Source organism: Ochotona princeps, chromosome 25, assembly GCF_030435755.1.
Source record: "Ochotona princeps isolate mOchPri1 chromosome 25, mOchPri1.hap1, whole genome shotgun sequence".
NCBI lineage: Eukaryota > Metazoa > Chordata > Mammalia > Lagomorpha > Ochotonidae > Ochotona > Ochotona princeps.
In genome coordinates, this window is record NC_080856.1 from 22,235,316 (window position 1) to 22,260,000 (window position 24,685).

Genomic DNA, 24,685 nt, shown 5'->3' on the forward strand with positions numbered 1-24,685 from the left:
GCTAATTTGATCCCTTATTTTTTTTTTTTTGAGAGAACCACTCATACCTAGCAGTATGGTAATTTTGGAAGTCTGTAAATCACAACTTCAGACCTTATCTTTTCCTTTACTTAGGAATGTGTGACTTTATCAAGATCTTAAAATCTTTTTTTTAATTTATTTATTATTTTTAATTCATTAATTACATTGTATTATGTGACACAGTTTCATAGGTACTTGGATTCTCCCCACCCCTCCCCAAACCCTCCCACCATGGTGGATTCCTCCACCTTGTTGCATAACCACAGTTCAAGTTCAGTTGAGATTCCCCCATTGCAAGCATATACCAAACATAGAATCCAGCATCTTATTGTCCAGTCAAGTTCAACGGCTTCTTAGGTATATCCTCTCTGGTCTGAAGACAGAGCCAGCAGAGTGAGATCTTAAAATCTTAACAAAAGTTGTAAAAATGCTAAATTCAGGCGTCAAATCTTGAAAGGTGGCTGTTCATGCAATAAAAAAATAAAATTTGCTGTACATTTTTAGGATTTTTTTCAGTTCCCTAACCAAACCTGCCACATCATTATGAATTATTTGTCCATAAATCCTGTTTTTAGATATTTAATTACTTTAATTCAACTGTGTGAAGCATTTATTAAATATCAAAATAGCCATGCTTTTGTGATGAATGCTGTTAAAAACAAGTGTGAAGTTAAAGTATATTATATAAAATACAGACATCTAATGGAAGTGTATTTGAAAAGATTTTTTTGTCATTGAGAATTGTTAAAATGATTAAAAATATTCCATTGGCGTGCAGGTGGGATATAATATGGAAAAGGAAAGATGACAGAATCTACAATAAGAGAAAATACTGACCTGAGAATTTGGACGTGTTCCCTTATCAACTGAAAGCACAGTTCTCTGCTGATCTGAAAATTTGTGTCCTTAGGAGTCAGTTTACAAGACTGTCATTCAAGGCTAGGCACAGAAATGTGTGCTCAAGGGTGATGAGCTATGGATTAGTGCTTGCCTGTGTGATTGTCCAGCCACACAGACATGTTCTGCCCTTGGTTAAAGAGAATCATTAAGGAGGCCTTGAGTAGGCAAAGCAAGGGTCAGGAATCCACACCTCTTCCTGGAGTGTCTGCTAACAAAACTGCTGGAAGCCTGGCTTCTCTTTCTGTTCTTGGCTGAGTGTTAAAAAAGTGCTGTCTACTCCCTGCTCCTGAGAACTTGGACTCTCTTAGATGTCTCTAGAGAGTTGGATTTCCTATCATTGATTGGTTCTCTTGTATTTGGCTCATTTTACTTAGCCTAATGTCTACTCTAGAACTAGAAACAGGTATATGAAGTCTCAGTAACATACAATGAAAAAGTCTTTGGGATATACCACACAACACAGGATCTACAGTTGACTAAAATACTGTATTGTGTACTTAAGCATTTGCTGAATGAATAAATGCATGTCAAGCGTTCCCCTTACTAAGCCAGACGATGGGAGGAAACTTGGGCATGTGATGGGTTGTTTTTGGCATGAATTATTGTATTCGTTTTATAAATGTGTAATTATTTCCTAACTGATCAAGTTACGTAGAGTAAATATGTATAGCTTTCTATTCCTCAGTTGTACCTCTACAGTGACTTGTGTTTTAAAAAGGCAAAGCAAGCAAGGACCTGGGGGCTCCCTACTGCAGTTCTTAGATGAGTCAACACCCTGCTCACCTGTAGAGAGCCCTTTGACTACTGTCACTCTTCCTTGGTCTGTGTCATAGAAGTTATGGTCAGTATGGTTCTTTAGCCACCCAGGGACTGTTTTCTGTTTCTTCGGAAGTGTCCCTGTTTTTGCATCTGCTTCTGTTCAGAAGTAGGAGGAAAATGCAGGTAAAGCAGGACTCATAGACAGTAATGCCCAGCATGTGCCTCATGATTCAATACCAACTGATAAGAACGAATTCCATCCTTTTACTAACTTACAGACTGTACAAATGGTTAAAAAAATTTTTTAAGAGTCTTTCAAGGGAGAAATAAGAATTGTGCAACTTCTTTGCTTTTTAAAATCTTAGGATATGGAAAGCTGGTAAATTATAAAATATAAAAATGTGTAGTATATAGTGCACGGTATAGTATTATACATAGTAGATTTTATATGTTATTTTTGTGAGACAAGAAAGTGTAAATGCCTATTAGGGCTAAATAGAAAAAAAGGAGTTGGACAGATGAGTAAAACAAAAATATATACAGGAAAAATTAGAGAAGATAGAAATATGGATGGGGAAGGAAAACGAAACAGGAAGAGGAAGGATGAGAGAGAGAGAGAGAGAGCGAGAGAGAGAGAGATATCTAGGTGACAAGGGAAGGTGACAATTGAAGAGGAACAGAGCCTCTGTTGGTTGAGTGAGAAGTTCTGCAGAAGAGAAAGGAGTTCCAAAAAATCCTGTAATGAAAAGGGACTTCAAGGAAGAAGAAGAAGAAGAAAAAAAGAAGAGAAATGATAAGATATTCTTCTTGTTAAAGTAAAAGCTTATTTGTGTATTTTTAAAATGGACTATTCAGTTGATAAATAAACCCTGTGCTTGGTTTGTTTGCTTTTTTAGGCAGAGAAATGCATACTGATTACTTATCTCAAAAGCAAAATCAAGGTTCTGCTGGCTAAAGTTGCACTTTCACTCTCTGTAGGGTAGAATTCATCTAAAACTATATCCACAGTTGATCAGTCATGTAAGTTTAAAAGGGCAACCTATTTGGGCAAATGGGTGAATCAAGAAATTCTTTTTCCATGACTTGATGTGGTTCTGATGTACAGGTGCAATAATTCTTCAGGATTTATCAGCTTCATTTGGTTTAAAGAAATTGTGGTAAAGCATGACATTACCTTCTGATATTTGCTAGGTAGGTGCAGTGGTAGGGTGGGGTGGACTGTTTTTTTTCTTTTACATGGAAGACGTTTCCCTTTTCATGGCCCTCTGTCATACAAGGGCAGGGATATAATTCTTTTTAGATCTAAACAGATTTGTAGGATAAATTTGATTAGATTTATATGAGGGCAGTTTATTGGAGAGCTCAGGATCATCAGCTTTAGGGAAGTGAAGGAACTGAGACGAACAGGAGAAGGAGTTGACCTGCAATGCAGAGCTCTGGCCAAGACCTTCAGAACTGCCCTGCCTTGACCCGTCAGTGGGTGAAGGCTATCGTTAGCCAAGAAGACTCTGTCAAACTCAGGGGAGTTCCAGAAGATGGAGAAGGTGAAGCCATCAGCCTCCAGCACTTCTCTCAGCTGGGGGAATAAGATAAGTGACTTTTGCCCAGAGCCAGGTTATTTGGGATACAAGTTTATGCTTGGTATTGCTCAGAATCCTGTTTCATATATAATGCGTCTTTAGAACAGCTCATCTAGGACTCTGGTTGACCCCATTTCCTGTGAGTACACAGAAGAGGAATGTCAGAGAGCTAGCATGCAGCCACTGTGGTTGTAGCTGTTCTAAAGGCTGCAGTTGGTGTTCGGTATCTGTCTCTTTGCAGTCATCCTTTCTTAATTCATCTCACTGTCAACAAGCACCCAGCTGGTCTGGAACTGAGACTCTTCCCTTGGTGCAGCCTGATTTCTGGTCATGGCTGATGTGCTTGTCTGTTTATTATCAAAAATTTACAGAGACTGACAGAGACTGTGCTAACAGATTATGTGGCACCTGTATTGGTGGGAAAAACATTCTATACGCTCCTTAGTGGTGGTGCTGAGTAGGCCCTCCAGGAGGAAATAGTCAACTCAGACCAAGGGTGTGTGTTGATTCTAGTCCACATGAATTGCTGCTACCCATTCTGGACTGGAAGGAATCCAGTATAATCAATTAGGCATTAGATAAATGGTTCCCTTTGAGATCTGGAACACATTGGATGCTTCATTTTGGTGCATTTTGCTGTTAGTGGTAGTAACTCTCTCAGTGGAAGCTTCGTACTGTTAGATTCAAACATGACATGTATAACTGCAACCCTGGGTCTTTCACTTTGCCGTCAGTGGAGTGGCTCGTGAATGGTACCCGAGTAATATCTAAGTTTTTGGTTTTTACAAGGTGGAGGCTGTCTGGTTGGGAATGATCTTTAAATTTTGTACGTGTGTGTTTATCCACATGCATCTCCGTATCTCCTGTGCTTTCAAAGCTCTCAACTGATTGGTTGTTGCCATTTGTCATTCCCTGTGAGTCATTACATATTCCTGTATTGGACCACCTAGCTTTCCACACAAAGTCAATGAGTAGTTGCTCCACCTGAAGTTATGCTTTGAGGGGAAGATCTCTTCTCACTTATGTTTCCATGGGTCACTTCTAAGCAGGATTTAGGGCAGTAGTAGTCTACTTTTCAGTGGGCTTATTTGCCAAACTAAGTGAACCTTGCACTATTCTAGAATTGCCCTACTTTTTAAGCTGATCATTAGGGACTCATGTATTTACATATTCATGAGTTAAACAGGAGACTTTGGACTAAGTAGTGGATGATCTGGGGTCCTGAGCTACCTGCTCTTCAGGACTCTGGTACTGTTTTTGCAAGATCCCAGATGGGATCATATTGTGTGCATTGAGGCTGGGCTCTCTCAACTTCCTGACTTAGTAAGCTCATGGAACACAGTTCCTGATACCTGGTTATTCATGTCTAGGAATTTGGCCATCGGAGCAAAACCACCATGCCTGCAGATGTTTTTGAAAGTATTCTATTTTTGCCTGCAGGTGGCACAACTGTTTGAGAATTCTGTGGTCATTTTGTAATTCTATTATTGGTGCTTGTCATAAACACCACGATACGTAATTTTCCCTCTTCCTGTCCCTCTGGGAGGGATCAGGGCCAGGGTCAGGGCTACATTTATACTATGACTGAACCTTGTACAGGCTCTCTCCTGTTCTGGCAGCATTTAATGTCATCTACTGAATTAGGATAGCATACCTTTTCCAGGTGTAGAATAGTCTGCCTTCAGAACCTGAGAAGACTACAAAGTGTTGTTATTTACTCACAGCCATTGGAACTGCGAAGTAGAATGATTTGTTCATGGGATTGGAGAGGATGCTCTACCATGGCTTGACCTGCCTTCCCCCCCCACCACCACCCCAAACCCTAGAGGCATCCTTGATGTGCGGAAGCCTGGATTGTTCACTTGGCTTCTCTTGCCACTCTGTCTCACCAAGACCTTTTTGTGTATTGCTTATCCACTTGAAAAGGTTTTCAGGGATGTGATAGATGAGTGACATTCTGTGGGCTTCGTATTGTTCAGATTCCTTAATATAACATTAGAATAACTTTTGGAAGAATCCAAATCCCTGGAACAACCTGTATAATGTTAACTCTGTTAATGAAATACCATCAGTTTTGATTCTCCTTGCGTATGGGGATGGAAAATAATTAATATTCTAAATCCATGAGCATATATCTTATACTTAATGCCAAAATAATCCAAATTTGACCTAGTATCCTCAACCGGGGTACCAGGGATTTAAAATTGTGGTAGTCTAATATCTTTCTTCAGTATCTGGTTTGGTAGTATCTCAATTGATACTACAAAGTTAATACTAAAGGAGTTTACTACCCCTGACTCCTTTAGAAAATATACTACCATTATTGCAACACAGAAAATAAGTAACACTATCTAATACCCATAGCTTCTGAGACTGTGACATTGGTTTTGATTTAGATATGGCTGGAAGGTCGACCACATGGTGACCACATGGGCTGCTCTTGCAAGCATATGCTTAGCTTTCTATACCGTTGTACTGGCTCCACTCCCCATTTTTTGTTTCTAATAGTGTCAATTGAACAGTGCCTCTGTTATCTGACAGTCCAGTTTGTTTTCCAGCATGTGTGCTGAAATAGCCATTTCTATGACTCTCTTGGTCAAGTTCCTTTGGCTGCTCCTTCAGTCTTATAGAAAGTGGACAGTGCGTGCATCTGTGGTTAAGCGCAGCCACTTGGCACCTACTGTTTTGTAATTTTAGTTTTCAAATTGCTTTCAGAGTTCTTCTGTACAGCATTCTCTGCCAGCAGGGCTCAGCTATAGAGGAGAGCCTCTGTTCTCAGCAGGGATGGTGCCCTTCACACCAACATGCGTTTTAATGCTTTGGCAAATGCAGTGCCTTTCGGATTAATTGAAGAGCATAGTCGATTTATAAGTTTTTCAGCTGTATCTAATTTAATAACTCTAGCATGACAATGTCTGTGAGATTTGATTGCTTCTTTATCACAACAATTCAGACATTTCTGCCTAACTTTTTTTTTTTTGGCGGGGTTGGGGCAGGGATGAGGGGGGAAGTTTTCAAATGTCCTTATAGGATTATCATTGTCCTAGGGGTCCTTGGCAATGGATTAAATCCTGTGTTGTAGATAATTGGCACTGAGAAATTCTCCTTTTCCTAATGTTGTCCTGTACCCTCAGGACCCAGCCTCCAGCATACTGCTCTTGATAGTACATATAAACGAGGCCCTGCAACCAGTTCTTTGGAGAAATAGCTCTTTTTCTCTTTCAAAAGATTGTTTCCCTAGCTGAAGCTACTGTTACGAGAAGAGTATTTGGTTTTTCAAGGTATTGTTATGAAAAGTAGATTCAGTAAAACCTCCAAATCAAGCCTATTTCTAGATAGCAGATTCTTTAAGGCATACATGATGTATTAGGTTTATTTCCTTAATAGAAATTTATGTAAATGGGAGGGCCATAATTTGAGCAGTTTAGGAAAAGTCATTTTCTGGGGCTAGCATGGCAAGACAAAGACTTTATTCTACAAGCCAAAGACCATTTCCTCCAATCAGTTAAGGGTATGGGGTACAACCAGTTACTTCCTCTGATATTACACTATCATGAATATTATACAGGTCTGTTGTGTGACTTCACTGATATGCTGTCATGATTTCTAGTGGTATTAACATAAATCCTATCTTTAAAAAAGTAAACTACTTTGGTCTTTTTTCGAAAGTAATTTTGCTTTATTTGCTTTTCCAGAAACAAAAATCTAAATTAAAACGACATTTGTATTAAAATATTTGTATAGGAACAGTTGTTAACTATAGGTTACTCAGAGGTGAAAATTAATTTTTATGGGTGAACATTGTCATAATTGCATCTAATTGAATCATTAAGAAGCTTCCTGTTATTCTAGTACAAAGATTTAAACTCAACAGTTAAAAGTTCATATACAGTTTTGGCCTTCTTGAATACAACATTCATCTATATAAGCTATTTTATGTCCTTGAATCAGAAGCTTCATAAAAACATGATAGCCAAACACGGTTAACATAAAAAGTAAAATTGCAGTCGGTAGCCCTTGTTGTAGATCTCTATCTTAATTCCAAGGTCCGGGTTAAGCCATCCACTTCCAGGAATTTGTCTGCCTAGACATCATCTGTTATGTTTGTGCTAATGGCATTAACTTGCACCAAGCATCCTCTGCAATGCATTGTTTTTTTGTCTGAGAAGATTCAATTTGTGATTGGTAGCTGATAATGAGGGCCTGCAGGGAAATAAGTGCAAAAAGCAGAAACCAGCTGAGGAAGGCAAGACCGACTTGTTCCAATTAATATAATTATAAACATGGTTAGAATGGAACACTCAGTGCTCTGTTGAGGAGTGATGAATGTCAACGTATGGGTGTAAGTCAGTCATTCCCTTGAGGGAGAGTGGATTGTGGACAATAAGGACACTAGCAGATTCTCTGATTCTACAGTGAATGCGATAAGGCACATTGTAATTGAACTCAGTAGACCAATCAGCCAGTCTGAGATCTGGTGGCCTCCTATTCAGAGTGGGAAGCTACACCAGTGAACACCAAACCATGAGTATCACACAGGACACACTTAGGAATGGTAGAACATTTTTGTTTTAAAATGTTATTTTTATTTTACTACACAGCATGGACTTTGCATCTCATGAAACAGGATAAACATTTTGGAGATGAAATAGAAAATGCATGAAAGTGAATGTTTCAAAAGTTACTTTATTTCGGCAAAAATAGTTGAAGTTCTCTGTTTTAAGATAAACATTAATAGAAGTATATTGATTTATTCTTATTTTATGATTCCCTTGGGTGTTTTCTCTGTGACATTTTATAAGTCTTAGGAATGCTAGTGGATTTGTTTTTATTGGCTAAAGTTGTGAAAGCGAAACGAGTTTAATTCTCATGTTAGAACAGATCAAATCAAATAGTGGGTCGATCTGCAGGTAAGCAATTCTCTCACTTTCCTCCAAACCTTACTTAAATACAGACATAATAAAATACTTTCAGTTCATTTCAAGGAAAATCCCCCCGCCCTCCTTTTTTTCTTTCTGTTTTTAACCAGGTTTCGTTTGGTTCATGCCCTGGTTTGCAGAACAATAGCAGACAAGCAAGCTTTTAGCTGTTCAGAATATGTCTTGTTTAACCCTCATTCCACAGGCGCTATTTTGCGGGGCGAGGCAAGGAGGGTTGTGGGGAAGGAAAGAACTGTGTTATTTTTCAGTGTTTGGGGCATTCTTTCACTCTGAAGGCAGTTGAACCAGAGCATCTGGAGCATCTGGCCTGACATCCCTACTTTCCGTTTTGATAGTCTCAACCAAATAGGGCTTCAAAAGCTGTACAGTCAGTTTAAATTCAGTCACTGCATCTGTCAGTTCCATAATAGGCTATTTGGGCCAATATTCAAGCATGAGTGATTAGGAATCTAGTTCTTTTTGCCATGCTGAGAGCCCATCCAGCATTTTCCCAGAGCAGGTGGTCTCTGGGACAGTGCTCCATAACGACTCCAATTTAGTCCTATTTATGTCTCTGTGTTAGATAATGACCCTGAGGCCGTGGTCACTTTGATTCTCACTGGCATTCGGGAGCAAAGCACAAAGCTTATTACCATGAGGCTCTTTTCCAGCAGCTCCACCACAGTTCTGAATAAGCGTGGTGCCCAGGGCCCAATTGTGGCTGACCTTGTTGTTTGTTTTTGGTGTAAGCTGGGCCATCAAGTCCACAGTGAACTGCATCTGTTTGCCCCTGAAGTCAAAAGCTGTCATCCAGAGAGCCTGAGGCTAAACATACTCACCCTCTACCAGCAAAGAGAGTGATGCTGAGACACATAGGAGGCACAAGGAGCTCTGTCAGTTGGGTGTTGAGAGAAGTTCCTGTTGATACCTCTTTACAATAACATTACTCGCGTATGTGTGTTTGTGTGTAATGTTTCATAAAGACCCTTCAAGTTCATTGCCTCATTTGGTGTTTATAATCGTCTAGGAAAAGAATGTATTTTTATTCCCATGTTCAGAAGGGAACAGTTAGAAGAGTTAAATGATACCTGGAATTGCTCAGCGATTCACAAACTGCGAGAACTCATTGTAGCTCAGCCATCTCTTCTCAGCTCTTGTTTGATGATGTATAATTATCTAATATCTGAGCTACTGAGCCTATGTCTGAACCATAGCCTTTAAGACTTTAATAATACATTGGAAGCCACAACATTCAGCAGACCTTTAGTTGTGGGAACTGCTGCGCACATGCCAGAACCTGCTGCTCTGACGTTTAGCCATGCAGTATTTCGATACCATAAACTGAGTAGAAAATGAACACTGGAGTCTTGGTACATTTGCAGTGTGTTGATAGGGGTCATGTTTTATGTCTGGGAGGGTGCCATGAGAAGGTATATTTTGAGCTGATTTTGGGTAAGGTTTTTTCCACAGAAGCTAGCATAAAGCTTGTAATTGGATCATGATGTGCTAGCAGCAAGTTTCTTGTTCGGTTAATCAGAAGTTGCATCTCTCTGCTGTTTTGCTAAGCAGTACACAAAGATTTCCATTAGAATAATTGCAGTCCCGTTGGAGAGATAACATGTATGTATGTGTGAAATAACCAGAATGAAGAGTTTGTTCTGTTCATATGTTAGGACGGAATTGTAAGTTAAGTGTTTTGGAGGTAAAAACAAGGAACATCGTTTTATCTGAGAGCAGTGCTCAAACAGAGTTAAGATTAAGCTGTGCATGCTTTGCAGATTTGGTTGCACCAAAAATAAATGTTTATTTCCCCCCGCCCCATACTTCTTGAAGTATCTATGTAAAAAAAAAAAAGGACCATATAGAGCAACAGTGACTCTTCCATTGCTTATGTATAAGAATTAAATTTGTTTTGTTTAAGAACGTTCTTTGGTTGCGGTTGGCTTGAATGCTTGGTTGTAGTAGGTCTGCTAGTGCTTGCTCTGCCTCATACTCCAGGTGGCTCAGCAATAGAAGCTCATTGCACCGTAGAAGGAGCTGTGTGCAGTGCTGAATGTGGCACTTGCAGTTCTAGCCACTTGTCTCCTCTAGTAATAAGTGGTAATTACGGCTTTATTTGCTTTGTTGAACTTTAGGAGGGCAAACTTGTGCTGTCTGATTGCAGTGGTTCTAAATTCTGTCTCTTGTCCTAATATTCCAGGGCTTCCAACAGAAGTTCTCTTTCCACAGTAAAGAGATTGTGGCTATCAGTTGTTCCTGGTGCAAGCAGGCGGTAAGTCGAGGATGAAATAAATCAAGATGGGCTCATGCTCTATCAAAAACAAACTTGCCTCATTGTTGGAGTTCCTGTGTGCAAGTGGAAGTGTATCCTGAGTTAATGTGCTACTTTTGTGATTCTTAGAGGAAGAGAGATTAAAGCTATAGGACACTAGCCCGTATGAGTTGGGAGAAAAGGTGTAGATAATTTAACCCCTTCATTGGATGTACATGGAAGCCCGGGATCAAGGACTGCAAAATGTTCTAATGTTGGGACCCAACTTGAGTGTTTCTCAGACCCAAGCCCCCGGCTTCCCAACTCCATTAGATTGCCAAGAAATTCTTTTACAGTGTGGAGGTGCAACATGAGGGTCAAATAAGCATGCAACATGAAAAAATCCTCTAACACAGGTTTCCAGGCATCTTAGTTTTTCAGGCTTTCTGTCTTCAGGTTGGGATGTTGTTTTACTTGTGTATATTCTTATTAAATATAGTTCTTCTTAGGTTTGATCATTTATATTCGTTTAGGATTTCCTTTATCCACATTCTCCTGTATTTGTATTTTTCAAACATGCAATTCTTCTATCCTGACCAGAGGCTAAAATTAAAATTTGTTATTTGTTTGCCAATGCACCTGCTCCTTTTTTTTTTTTATCAGATCATGTAAATTCTAACTTGGGGGTTAACAGACTATTGCATGTATGACACCTATTTTGTTAATAAGTTTGTGTTGGAACTGAGCCTTGCCCAGGTACTTACAGATTTCCTTGTGTTTATGTATTGTCTATCACTATTTTGGCTATAGTTACAAATCTGAGAAATTACAGCATAGGCAGGGGGATTCACAGGCCTCAAAAATATACTCTCTTGGCTATATAGAAAAAGTTTGCTAACCTCTGCTCTGATCTCTGCCCACTATTTGTTTTGACTGACTATGAATTGGGATATATAGTCCCTTTATGGAACAGGAGACCAGAAGACAGTGCTGTGGTTTTTCAGTTACGTTAAGATTCTGCAGGAAATCTAACGCTTCTATATACTTCAGATTGAACTAATCACCCAAGTCACAGAGGTGAAAAGTGTACATTTAGTTGAAATACATGAATTTAACTTTTTTGTGGGCCAAAGCCATTTGGATTATGTCACTTCAATCCTATTCACTCTAATAATTTCTTGGTATAATTTTCCTAAGCTCCCACATGTCTGGACAACCTGCTGTCACTAGTTAAAGACTCATTGGCCTGGGAAAGTTGAGTATGTCAGCATCTTCCCGTAGGATTTATTATTGATGTTCCCATCTCTTTTTAGATGGTTTTCATGCAAGTAATTTTTGCACTTGCGCTTAAGAATCTATTCAGAAATAGGTGGCCATTCTGGTTCTTGAATGAACCCTAGATATCAAACCAAGCATCTCCATCTGGGGAGGAAGAAGCTTAATCAGTGTCCAGGCATGCCTATCAATATTCGTACTGTTGGTTCCCTTGCCTTGCCGAGACCTCACTGGAGGGGCAGGTTGATGAGCAAGGTGCAGTCAGATAGGCAATGTCTCCTCTGCAGGTATCAGGCTGGGCTGGTCAATTTGGAAACTCAATTCCACTCTACAATGAACACACTTGTCCTTTTTTTTCCCCCATCAATCTCCTGTTGAATTTAGGCACTACAAAGGCTGGACTTTCACTTGACCATTGTGGTAGAACTTTGATCAATTCCACATACCCTTGAATTTCCCAAATATAGAAGGCAATTTTGCAAGGACTAGAAGCACAAAACTTTTCATCACAAATTATTGTGGATGTACTTTAACAGGATAGGTAATCCTTTCTGGAATATTTGAGGTCAAAGAAACAAATAAATGACTCTTCATGTTTCAGGATAAAGGATCCTGGGTTTGCGAGCTTGATTTCCTGGGCTCAGGTCCTGGCTCCACCATGTAAAAGCCATCATTCTGAATCTACAGATGGGACATTGCTGATGTATATTAAATTGACATTGGCAGTCTCTGAAACTGCTGTTTTAGAAGCGCAATGGCCACACATTGAGTCTTTGAGTGCCTTAAAAGAAGGTGTTCGAATAACATTCTTCTCATGATGGCAGGGCGAATGATTAGTTTATCATTTTGTGTTTAACACTTAATTGGCTGATACATAATTGGATATTAGATCACTGACGATCTTGAAGATGTGCAGGAATGAAAACCTCTCTGCTAATTTATGCTCACCGTTTCAGCATAATCACTATGATCGACCTCTTTCTTAAAGTTGTTCGAGTTAAAATGATAGATTATACGGTCACTTTTAGTATAACATAAGCAGGAACATGTTAAGTTAAAAACTCATTGTGATGAAAACTTAAGGCTCTTAATCATTGCATCATATTGACTTTATGTTTACTGTAACATAAACAGTGCCATCCATTGTTATCACTTCATTCTTGCACAAACGATGAATGAGAATGTGATAACCTCAACTTGCCAGGCTGGCAGTCATTGTAGGGTATTCAGTGCACCTCCTAATACCAGAGATTTTTAGTCATTAGTCAGCTTCCTTCATTGTGAAAGATAAAACAGTGCTGTAATCTTGCCAAGTGCCGTAGAGCCCTTGTATTTTTGCAGCCAAAGCTAGTAGAAGTGATCTCTTTGTTACCTCTGGGATGAACAACTCCCTGGAAGAGACATCCTGCTTCTTTCCTGGCTTCCCTAACCTGGAAAGACTCCCTGGAAGGATTTTACATCTATGATAAGAAAGGAGAGGAGATGGTAGGCATTGCCTTGCTGTTTGTCTTCATTTACTTCTTGACATTAATTTTGATCAACCAGACCTGTCATCAGTATCTCATTGAGTGAAACACAACTCTATCCAGTTAGGACTAATAAACGCTCCAAGACTCTAACATCTTCATGTAAACATTGCATTGAGCAGAAAGTTTAATCTTTTCCTGCTAATTTGAATTCTCACAATAACGGCTAAAAGTTTGCAAACTGGAATAAATTCAAAATTTGGTCTCTGAGCTTCTGGGGCTGGTTGGGTGGGGAAGAGACGCATGCGTCCTTAGTGTGTGCCTGGGTATGCACGTGTGCATGTCTGTGTGTTTGTGCATGTGGGGGAGAGTGTGTGTGCACCTGTTCTCTCTTGCCACACCATTACTCTTTGCCTGGAATTGTTTATTGGCCTGTTTTTCCTCTTCAGTTTCACAATAAGGTGACCTGCTTCATGCTGCATCACATTGAGGAACCCTGCTCCCTTGGGGCTCATGCTGCTGTTATTGTCCCACCCACATGGATCATTAAGGTGAAGAAACCTCAGGTAACTGCCACTCCCTGGTGCTGCTGGCCCAGTGAGGAAAATTAAAATGAACCGCTGCTTCTTGGCTTTCCCCCACTGATTAGGTGTTGGGTTCTTATAGCCTCTGCTCACACATCTCTCAGGTTCGATGCTTCTCTTGCAAGTTCATCACATGGACTCAGTCTTGTTGTCCTAATGAAATCAGAATTCCAGACAGGAATGATTCCACCCCGTTCATGTGATGCTCTGTTTGACACGAGTGCTCCTGAGTTCCCGAGTCCCACTGAGTGACAATGACACCCAGGTGATTTTTCTCCAACCCTCTTCTCTGCCTGCCTGGGCATTCCCTGGGAGACATTGTGAGGGCAACTGGGTAGTTAGTCATCATGGTTAGAGTCACTTCTAACCCAAGAGGCAGACTGTTCCGCTCAGGTTACAAATCCTGCTTAGGGAGTAACATTCTTCTAAAGGCACAATAGATTCCGTTTGTTTAATACCTAAGCTCATTCTGTATTCTCCCCAGTGAACTTCCTGACTTAGTGGGTGTCTCTTCAGTTTTATGGGACACCTTGGTAGTCTCTTGACAAGATCCTCATCTTTGGTAGAAAATGTGTCTGCCTTGGTACCGTGCATGTTAGATGGTTAGCTCTGAGTTACACAACAGCAGACTTTTAATGCTACAGAGAAAGACCATTCTTCCCCCAGGAAGAAGTTTTATCAAATGCACTGTCTTACCAAGATAGGAGAACCTTACTTTTTGTGTTCTTGTAAGTCATCATGCAGGTTGGTCTTATGGATCTGCTTTTATTTAAAACTTGGGGATCAGAGATACAGTTTTGCTTTGTGTGTTTTATATAAAGTTGATTTCTGTTGATGACTAATGATTAGGAATAAACTTTCTGGGTTATAATTGGTGGAAGTCCTTGGGAGAGTTTTCCCAGAGGGATGTACAATATTTACATTTTGTAAAGTGGGAAGTCTAGTCCTTGGCGTTACCTTATTGAACCAAGGTGATGGTAGATAGAACAACCCTGTCTAGAATCTAAGTGGATTGAATTCCAACTTCTATTTTTAAATCTCCTTTAACATTTATAATTCTTTGTTTTAAATCCCCCCTAAATTCAGCAGTCTGTGAGTCTTAATATTAAATCTCCATTTAAACTAACATCTTCTTTGTCCATCTAGATAGTATTGGAAAGGTTACGCTGGAGATACAACGCGCAGTCCCTGTGTGGAAGTACCTTACAGTGTCTTAGGGAGAGAGCTGAGTTTTATTTTGCTTTTAAAAGATGGGTAGGATTTACCAGTGCCGAAGAGGAGAGTCAGCAAGCAGGAGGGTGCTACAATTCAGAGTCCTTTGTTCAAAATTGTGTTCGTGTGGTGGTGTAACCAGTTCCACGAGTTTGTGTAGAAGATTTGTAGACAATAATAGAAGTTTATGTAGAAGGTGTATAGAAGATGAACAGAAGGTTACTCAGGCCTGATTGAGGAGAGGTGTCTGATCCGTGTGAATCTTTGTGAGCCTTATGAGCAAAGGAGTGATAGAATAAAGCTGGAGTTTAGGAGGTAAAACTTGCAGGAGTGGGTAGAGCATCTTAGTCGTGTGAGATTTTGAAAGAGTAGAGATAGATCAGTTAGGAAGATCAGAAAATACCACCTTCCATGGGAATTGTTAAGTGGACTTTTTTCAGCAGAAGATACCCCCTCTTGTCATGGAGATTTTCAAGCCAATGAAGAGATTCTAATAAATGTTTTGCCTTTGTTGTTTCATGTAGTCCTACTATGCTGTATTTTTCTTTTCATCAATTAAACTTTAGAGCTTGAAATGCACATGCAACTTTCAGAAATGACACGGAAGAATTCCCTCTATGATCATGGTAAGGGTTAGCAATGCTAAATACAGCATCCCAGCCAGGATAGCAACACTGGGTCACTGAGGACAGAGAGCAGTTCTATGAGATATCACTTATCATCATGACCACAGGCATTTTCCTCTTGGTGCCACTCCATCCACCCCATCCTCATAAGCGAAAGTGTGCACACACACACACACACACATCCCATTTTAAATGTAATCTTGGATAGTGTATCTTTCATTCTAAATTTTTAATTAACTTCTCAAAAAGATAAATAACATTTTACCAAGATAGCTACATATTTTCATCTCAACTATTAAATTCAATACTTTCTTCACCAATTTTGACAATCTCAAATGCATCATTTCTATAAGTTTTGCAAATCAAAATCCAAAGTCTCAAACTCCCTTTAAAAAAACACATTTACCTCTAGTGTGAACTTTTGTAAAGATTTATTTATGGGTATTTGAAAGGAAGGATCACAGAGGTGAGGGTGGGGAAGACAGAGAGAGAGAGAAGGAAATATTTTCCATCCCAACGTTTTCACTTCCCAGTGACTGAAACAGCCAAGGCTGGTCCAGGCTCAGTCAGAGTTAGGATATCCATCCACGTCTTCCACCCGGATGGCAGAGGCCCACACACTTGCGCCATCTCCCACTGCCAGGCAGTGCATCCCAAGTGGAGCACTCAGGACTCCATTGGCCTTTCATACAAATTGCCAGCATTCTGGGTAGAGGCTTAATGTGTTTTACCATGGTGCAGGCACCTGCGTGTGTTTTAAATGTGTAACGATACCCTCTTACTCTCTATTCTCTTCTCTTGGTGATTACATCGAGACTTACCATATTTTGATGTTGGTTGACTGTGTCTTGAGTGTGTTTTCAAATGATTTCCTTTATTGTATATCATTCTTGTAGACTAACATATATTGTAGAGACTCAACTAGATTCAGGTTAATTTATTTTAATTTACTTATTGCTAAAGTGCTGCGTGGATGTAATGTGCATTTTATTATGTCATTATCCTGCTGTCAGAGGAACTCAGTATCAGCTTGCTTCACTGTTGGTGGAGGTGAAATGGATCAATGGGTTTTGGAAGTATCCCAGCTAGTCTTTCATGAAGTTTTTCCAATAACCTTTTATTTAACTTGTTATATTACCCATTAAGGATAATTGCTGAAACCTATTTCATTACAGGTTATGAAAGGATGGTTTTCCAGTTTTTATTTCTACTTGTTAGCTATGACCTTTTCTTTTATCATAAACAAATAATATATGAGCAAAATAAATGAGAATTGTTGTTACTGATGCCTTAAAAGACTTTACTGATAGCTTTGGATTATTCTGGTGGTTGTTTATATAAATTTCATCATAAAATTATATAACTATTACTTATAAATATGTAATGCATTTTATGGGATTGCATATCACTCTTTTTTCAAATTTCATTTTTCATTATTGTCATTCTTCTTCTTTTGTCCAAATAGCTCTCTGACCAGTTGCAACCACCTGCAAGTGGTTTTGACGTTTGCTGTGATCCCTGAGGTTTTAGTTGGGTTTCCGGGTTTCATGAGCTGTAAGTCGTGAGAGTCAGGGTAGGCTAAGGGGAAAATAAGCCAGTCATGCTTCATCTGGGAAGATTCAGACGGTGTTACTGTTCAGGGAGCTGAGGAAAAGCAATGAGCGTTGGAAGGACATGTTGAGAACGGGGGATGGCCATCAGATAAAATGAGCTTGATTGTGATGTTTGTCTCTAGACAACACAAACAGCAAGAGTGGAAGAAATCATTTTGCGTGTACTGTGATCAGAAAAGCAATTTATGAAGAGGTGAAATTCAGTCACACGTTTTCCTTCGCTGCTGTGAGTGTGCAGCCGGGAGTTGGTTGCTGTGAAAAGCCTGGCCAAAGACAGTCAGCCAGGATGATGTGCTGGGCTTCGTCACCAGATGATTCAGAAAGGAAGAAGTTGGTTTCTAGAAGTGAAAAGGTGAAAGAAGATAGATGATTGAAAGGATTCCAAAGGAAAAAAAAAAACAAATTCCAAGAATCATGTCTGGTTCTGTTAAGATATTTGAAGTCCAAATTACATTTAATATTATGGTTTTAGTGTTTTTCATCTGGACTGGGACTATTAGAAGAGACTGTTCTGACTGGATAAATTAGTAAAAACTGTTCAAATACTAACAGCAACGCTTGAAGCTGATGGAGCAAGTCCTGTGTTCTGTGAATTTTTTTTTTAAAGATTTTATTATTATTGGAAAGCCGGATATACAGAGAGGAGGAGAGACAGAGAGGAAGATCTTCCATCCGATGATTCACTCCCCAAGTGAGCCGCAATGGGCCGGTACGCGCCAATCCGATGCCGGGAACCAGGAACCTCTTCCAGGTCTCCAATGCGGGTGCAGGGTCCCAAAGCTTTGGGCCGTCCTCGACTGCTTTCCCAGGCCACAAGCAGGGAGCTGGATGGGAAGTGGAGCTGCTGGGATTAGAACCGGTGTCCATATGGGATCCCGGGGCTTTCAAGGCGAGGACTTTTAGCCGCTAGGCCACGCCGCCGGGCCCGGTCTGTGAATTTTTTTGTGTGAGGTCAAGTTGACCAGCTGAAAGCTTTCTCAGAAGTTGCATGTCAAACATAAGACAACTTTTGGAAAGAGATTGTGCATCGATGTCTTGATTGTTGCAGACTGTCATTTGTCTTATAATGTTCCTGTTAACTTCAGAGGGTTTCCGTAGTCCTCAAAGAAGAGTATGAAATTAAATAAATACTCCATCCTGAGTCCAGGCCATCATGATTCCCAGTGGTGTGTTGAAATAATCTGGCTTCTTGCAAAGAATGAAAGGTCTTACTCTTTCAGTTTATTTTATATAATGTTATCATATACCTTTTCCCTATAACAAATTACACTTTCATCAATAGTATCCCCTTAATTTATGACACGACACATATATACACATATGCATATATAACTTATATGATGTATATATCTTATAATGCTTTGACATATATTTATTTTTTTTTAAGAATTTTTATTATTTTTTTTTATTACAAAGTCAGATATACAGAGAGGAGGAGAGACAGAGAGGAAGATGTTCCGTCCGATGATTCACTCCCCAAGTGACCGCAACGGTCAGTGCTGCGCTGATCTGAAGCCAGGAGCCAGGAACTTCCTCCAGGTCTCCCACACGGGTGCAGGGTCCCAAGGCTCTGGGCCATCCTCAACTGCTTTCCCAGGCCACAAGCAGAGAGCTGGATGGGAAGTGGGGCTGCTGGGATTAGAACCGGTGCCCATATGGGATCCCGGGGCGTGCAAGACGAGGACTTTAGCCGCTAGGCCACGCCGCCGGGCCCTTGACATATATTTCTTGCAGTGATTTGACAAGTGTAGAAACACAACCACAGAAAACTTATAGTGCTATTTTGCTTATTGTAGTATACTTTTAATACATTAAATATTTCTACATATAATACTTTGAAACTTGTCCTTCCTCATTTAAAAAAAAATGAATCATGGGGGAACCCTATATTAGTACATTTAGAGATAATTCTATATTTAGGATTATTTTTACTATGGATATATCACAGTTTATTCATTTCTCAACTCATGAATTTTATATATTTTCTAACAGTGCTGCATTTATTCCTCTCTGGGCCTACATGAGCTTTCTTTGTGCTAGACCATCTAAAATACATTTTAGGATTGAATGATATTCTTTAAAGTCTGGAGTCCCATAAATTATAGTCTCTTAATTTCTGAAATGAACAGTATTCCACAAAATTGCCCAAATCATTTTCCTCGACAAATTCCAAAGGTTAATTAGCACCTCTTATGATTTAGCTAAATAGGCTTAGTTGGCACTTGTTGAAACTCGGTCCTTAATTTTTGGAATGAGTTTTCTTTATTCTTTCAAGTTGTCCATCTCAGTTTCTGTGGTACACAAACCTGATGCAGGCAGAGTAAGAATGCTCTAGATGGGTAAAATCATGCCTGTCCTTGCTAGTATACACTAGAATTTGGTCTAGTCTCTGATGGGGAAGTCTCTTTCGGAATCTCTTTAGATTTTTAATGTTTTAATGGCCAGGTATTTGACCCCACAATGTAAGAAAAATCTGTCCAGATTAGTGAAAAGTGATTATGTTTTATTCACAATTGAACAAATTAACCCACAAGTATTTCTTAACAACCCAGGAAGGAGTTGTAGTTATGAAAAGCATGTTGGTGATAGAGTTGTTTTTGTAGTAAGGTAAGATTTCCATGATGTCGGGCACAAAACAGTAAAGCCTCCATCTGTCTGAATTCATTAAATAGTGGGCTCACCGAATATAGATTGACAGCTGATAGAATAATGTGAAAATCCTAATGAAGACATTTTCACTGGTCTGACAGCATTATTTCTGCGAGCCTCACTATTGATCTAGCTGCCCTTGATGTAACAAAGAAGCTTTGTTTTGGAACACAGAGTGAATTTCATATGCTTCCTGACTACATTACCAACCATTTAATATAGAGTTCCTCAGCAAAACTTCTACATTTTTGTAAAGCAGATGGTTTTATGTAACTAACCTAGACAGGGTAAGCGATACTGCAGCCCAGCAGGGATAGTGTCTTGTCATGGCCAAAACACATCCCAAATTTGTCTTCACATCACTGAATTATGCTACCTTTTGCAGGGAAGTTACATATTCAGTGAGAGATACATATTTACACATAAATGCAGCTGAGCTTCAGGACTTCAGAGGTGTGCTGAGAAGTCATACTGTTTCTGTTGCCATTTGCCTTTCCTTGGGGAGGGGTGTCTAAGCATTGTCAGACCTCACAGAGTGGCCCTAGTGCTGCAAGGCAACTATCATGCTTAGTCTTTCCCCATGTTTTGTTCTGTGAAGTAAAGAAGGTGTTAGAATCACTTCTGTTTAGTACTTCTGTGTTTTAAAAGGCTGTTTTGTGTATGTATCCTCCATTAGAGTTGAGTTCCTTAATTTGATATATTTTTTCTGTGTTCCCCAAATGTGCTTCATCATCAAAACTGCCTGAAACACTATGAATTCTCTAATCAGACATGTTCAGGAGACAATATTAACCCGAGTCAGTAGATCCAGCCCTTAGAGGTTCATTGTTGAGTCCTGTCTGGAGCCAAAGCCCATAGGATGCTCCCACAATCACTTTGTGCCTATCCTGTATTGCTCTTAGCAGTAGATGAGCTCAGACGTCAGAGAAGTTAGGAGGCAAGCCTTCACTTCCAAAAGATTATCTCCCAGACCAGGAGGGTCTCAGTGAGTGCTGTGAATCTAATCATTATTCCTTATTTCGACAATGATTTGAGTGGATACTGTGTGCCAGGCATTTGTGCGAGGTGCTGGGGATAATCATCTATGACCGAGGCCACCAAGATTTATTGAAGTGCTTGTCATTGGATGGATACCAAGCTAACTGTTCACATACCTTTTCTTTTTACACTTCACAACTGTCCACTGAGGTAGGTATTACCCCTGTCATTTTAATATGAAGAAACTGTCATTTCCAGAGTTTGACTGACTTGGCCCAGGCCACAAATAGAGTAACAAGGAGATTCAGATTTCATACTGTATCTCACAGATGCACGCTGCTTATTCTAGAGACCCTCTGCTCTATGCCGGTCTATGCGATTCTTTGCTTTATTCTTTGCCCTTTAAACAACAGCGCTTAGCCTAGCTACACGGTTGAATTGCTTGGGAGAACTTTCACAAAGTACTCTTCTTGGTTTCACCCCAAACAGATCAAATCAACACATTTGTAGAAGCCCAGTGTGAGCTTTTTGTAGAAGTTCCCTGGGTCATGACCACGTGCAGGAGTGGTTGAGAACTGTTGAAAGATTGACACCCACAGTTGCCAGTCCAACCATTTCCGGTATTCTTCCTGAGCCATTTGGCTGATTTTAAAGACTCTAGATCATTTTCCTTTCCAACAAACAGAAATTAATCCAGTGATGGCAGGCAGCTCCAAAGTGCAGACAAGACAGGGATGTGTTAAAAGGTTTGGTGAACCAGGAATTTAGAAACTTGAAGATTCACTCTTGGGAGAAGTTGAGTGAGCACTGAGTGATGAGATCTCACTTTGGGTCCAGATGCCATGGGAGCACCAGGATCTCGTTTCTGGTGAGAGCCCGGGATCCTGAGATGCTTTCTTTGAATCTGGTGGGAGAAGGAAAACTTGGCACAAATGTTGGTTCTTGGAAATTTCCCTCGTGTTTGGTGAACATGGGCTGGAAATCAACTTCTTTTTCTTTCTACATCCAAGTAAAAGCAAAGTAAAAGCGAAATAGCTTGCATCTTGCTAATTTGGAAACACGATAGTATGTACTCTAAAGGCTATTTTGAATGTGCTAAGAAAAACGTATACATTAAAAAATAGAACACATGATCCGTTTGAATTGCTCAAGCAGTGTGTCTGTGTGTATACTAATGTGAACTGCTAAGTTAAGAATTCTGCATTTCAGGTTTTCAGCACTTTGTTAAACACCTATCATGTGGTCAGTAATAGCTCGCCTTTGTGAAGGTGCAGTTTTTTTGCTTGTCTTCAGTGAGTCTTGACTGTTCCATAGTAGAGTTTTCTTTTCAAAGCTGCTTTATCAAATAGTGACAGTACATGGTTAGTTGGAGGAATCACAAGTTTGTGGCTGTAAAATTCCTGGAAAGATGTGGGAAGTAAATTTAGGGGTTACTGTATTTCAGTTAATTAGATCAAAGGTAGCAGAGGCGGGAAGACTTGTTTAATCAGTAGTTCATTAGAGAAAGAAAAAACAGTGACTGCAACCTGCTGTTTAAGTAAGGCAAGTCTTCCCTATGTTCTTAAAAAGTTAGGCATCAGTGCTTATAAGATAGCTTGCTAATAAAATTCCGTTGGGGTGAAGGGTGATTTTATGACTGTTACTAGAAAAGACCATTACAAAAATAAGCAGAGAAGAGAAAAAAGTAAAGCATAAAAAAAAAACCAGCCTCCTTTTTTACATTTCCACATAGGTGATCTCCATACCAGGAGATGAACTTGAACTTGGTTGGGCGGGAGACGGACCTGGTTGGGCGGGAGACTGGAGCCCCTCAGAGAATTTGGGATTCTTCCATTTTTACTGGGAGGGTTGGCAGGTATAACATGTTTGTTATGTGAGTCCCTGAGAGCCTCTGGGGCTCTCACTCCCTGCCTCTCCGTGTTGGGGGGCGTCAGTTGCTCACTCTTGAAAGCACTCGACTGATTTCTGTCTGTGGCTTCCCCATGAGCAGTGCTTGGACTGTGATAGCATGAGCAGCATGCGGTCGGTCAGCATGTGCAGCCGTCATCCTGGTCCTGCATGGGAGAGCTCTGGGGCTGCTGGCCTCGCAGCTCAGGCTTCTCCTTCTTTCCTACAGAACTCCCTGAAAGCTTCCAATCGAAAGAAGAAAAGAACGAGCTTTAAAAGAAAAGCCAGTAAAAGAGGAACGGAAGTATGTATCTCAGAGTTACGCACCAAGGGAACGAAGCCCTCTCTCCATAACCTAGTCTGTCCTGTAGGAACTGGCCCAAGCTTATTTTTCTGCTGTATCCCTTACTGTTCTTTAACTATAACCACGCTGGAATCCATTCTTCTTATAAGATCAAACAAAATAAAAACCCTAAAACAAAACAGAGCTCTAACCGCCTCCTGCCACTTTGGAACCAGAGCCTCTGTGTTCCGCTGGGAATTGGCAACAGCCTCCCAGTGATGTTGAAGGGGACGCTAACACCTTTAGAATGCAGAGTATGGAGTGAGACCCTGTGCTTTCTTTCCGACTTGACATGGAAGGCCCTGTAGCATCAGAGCCGTTAAACAGAGTGACAAGGGGTTGTGGGGAGCGGGGCGCTGATGGAGATGTCGCACTTGGCTTTGCTTCGGAGCTTCTTTGTAAGCTGTGGATGGTCATTCCTTTGGGACACGGGTCCTAAACTGCACTGCTTGCTTCTTTCAGCAGGAAAACAAAGGTCGTCCTTTTGTGATAAAGCCTATCTCTTCTCCTCTCATGAAACCCTTGCTTGTGTTTGTGAACCCGAAGAGTGGAGGCAACCAGGTGAGTCACGGGAATTAACTTGGCAGCTTTTATGAGTTTTGAAACCCCAGTTAAAATAGCACCTGCAGAACTCCAAGCACTGACAGCTAATGTCTCTGAAGGGCAAATTGGGAGCTAAGCTTGCAGATCATAGGGCTAGTTCCGTGATTGATGCGTCCGCTTCTTCGACATACTGTGTCAGAGGCTCCCCCCAAGTCTAACCGCTGATGTTTTCCCACAGATGTACGAAGAAAAAAAAAGAAAAGAAAAGAAAAAAAGAGAAACCCAAATAGTCATTTCAGAGCTGCTTAGTTAATATAATTCAAGGTCTCTCAGTGCTAATGCACATTGCGCATGCCTACTCCAGAAACCCAAAATGGGAGATGCTGTATAATTCTGCAACATTTTGACACGATTCCATAAGTGGAAAAAATTCAGCCAGTGGTCTCCTGGGACACACTGCAGCCAGAATGTGTAAGACACACTGAAGATCTTTCGCCAGGTTACTTTCAGCCGTGTGTGTGAAGTGTATATGAAACTTACATGAACCCCGTGTTTAGATTGAGATCACATCCCCCCAGTATATCATTGCATCTGTGCGAATATTCCAGAGTTCAGAATATCTGAAACCTGAAACATGTCTAGCGCTAAGCGATCTTGATAAGGGTCCCCGAGCCTGTGGTTAGGAAGTCCTTTAGTAAATCATCTTTATTTCTTTCTGTTGTGATGTTGACTTAGTCCTTCTGGCTGTGTTCTCAGGGAAAGGAGAGAATAATGCCCAGAAGGTTGTGAACAAATACCACCGATCTTTCAGATAGTGTCAGCTGCGCAAGATTTGATTTGGTCCTAGTCCTATGGGATATTTAATGTTTCCCTCATTTGAAACCCGAAAAACACCCCTAGAACCGTTACCTTTAATGGCACACGGAAAGCTGCAGAGTGGATTTTGGAACTGAGTCTTTGCTGTCTTCATCTAACTCTTGCTCCCTTCTCTGGGGCTTCTCCGTACTCTCAGCGTGCTTTGATTTTCTGTTGTTTTCGTGTGAGTCTGATAATGTTTGCTCTGTTCATCGTGTTTTACA

The 24,685-nt window shown here is 40.4% G+C and overlaps 1 protein-coding gene across 4 annotated transcripts in view; it reads left to right on the forward strand.

Moving 5' to 3' along the window:
* Nucleotides 1-24,685, forward strand: part of DGKI (diacylglycerol kinase iota) — a 402,429-nt gene that overhangs the window by 205,027 nt on the left and 172,717 nt on the right. For all 4 annotated transcript variants that reach the window (XR_009244222.1, XM_058654978.1, XM_058654979.1 and 1 more), the window contains exons 7-10: nucleotides 10,380-10,451; nucleotides 13,621-13,737; nucleotides 22,950-23,024; nucleotides 23,526-23,624. Coding sequence is in view for 3 of the 4 variants with exons in the window: in XM_058654978.1 (XP_058510961.1) it covers nucleotides 10,380-10,451; nucleotides 13,621-13,737; nucleotides 22,950-23,024; nucleotides 23,526-23,624 (363 nt within the window). In the remaining variant the exon portion in view is untranslated. The remainder of the gene's footprint in view (nucleotides 1-10,379; nucleotides 10,452-13,620; nucleotides 13,738-22,949; nucleotides 23,025-23,525; nucleotides 23,625-24,685) is intronic.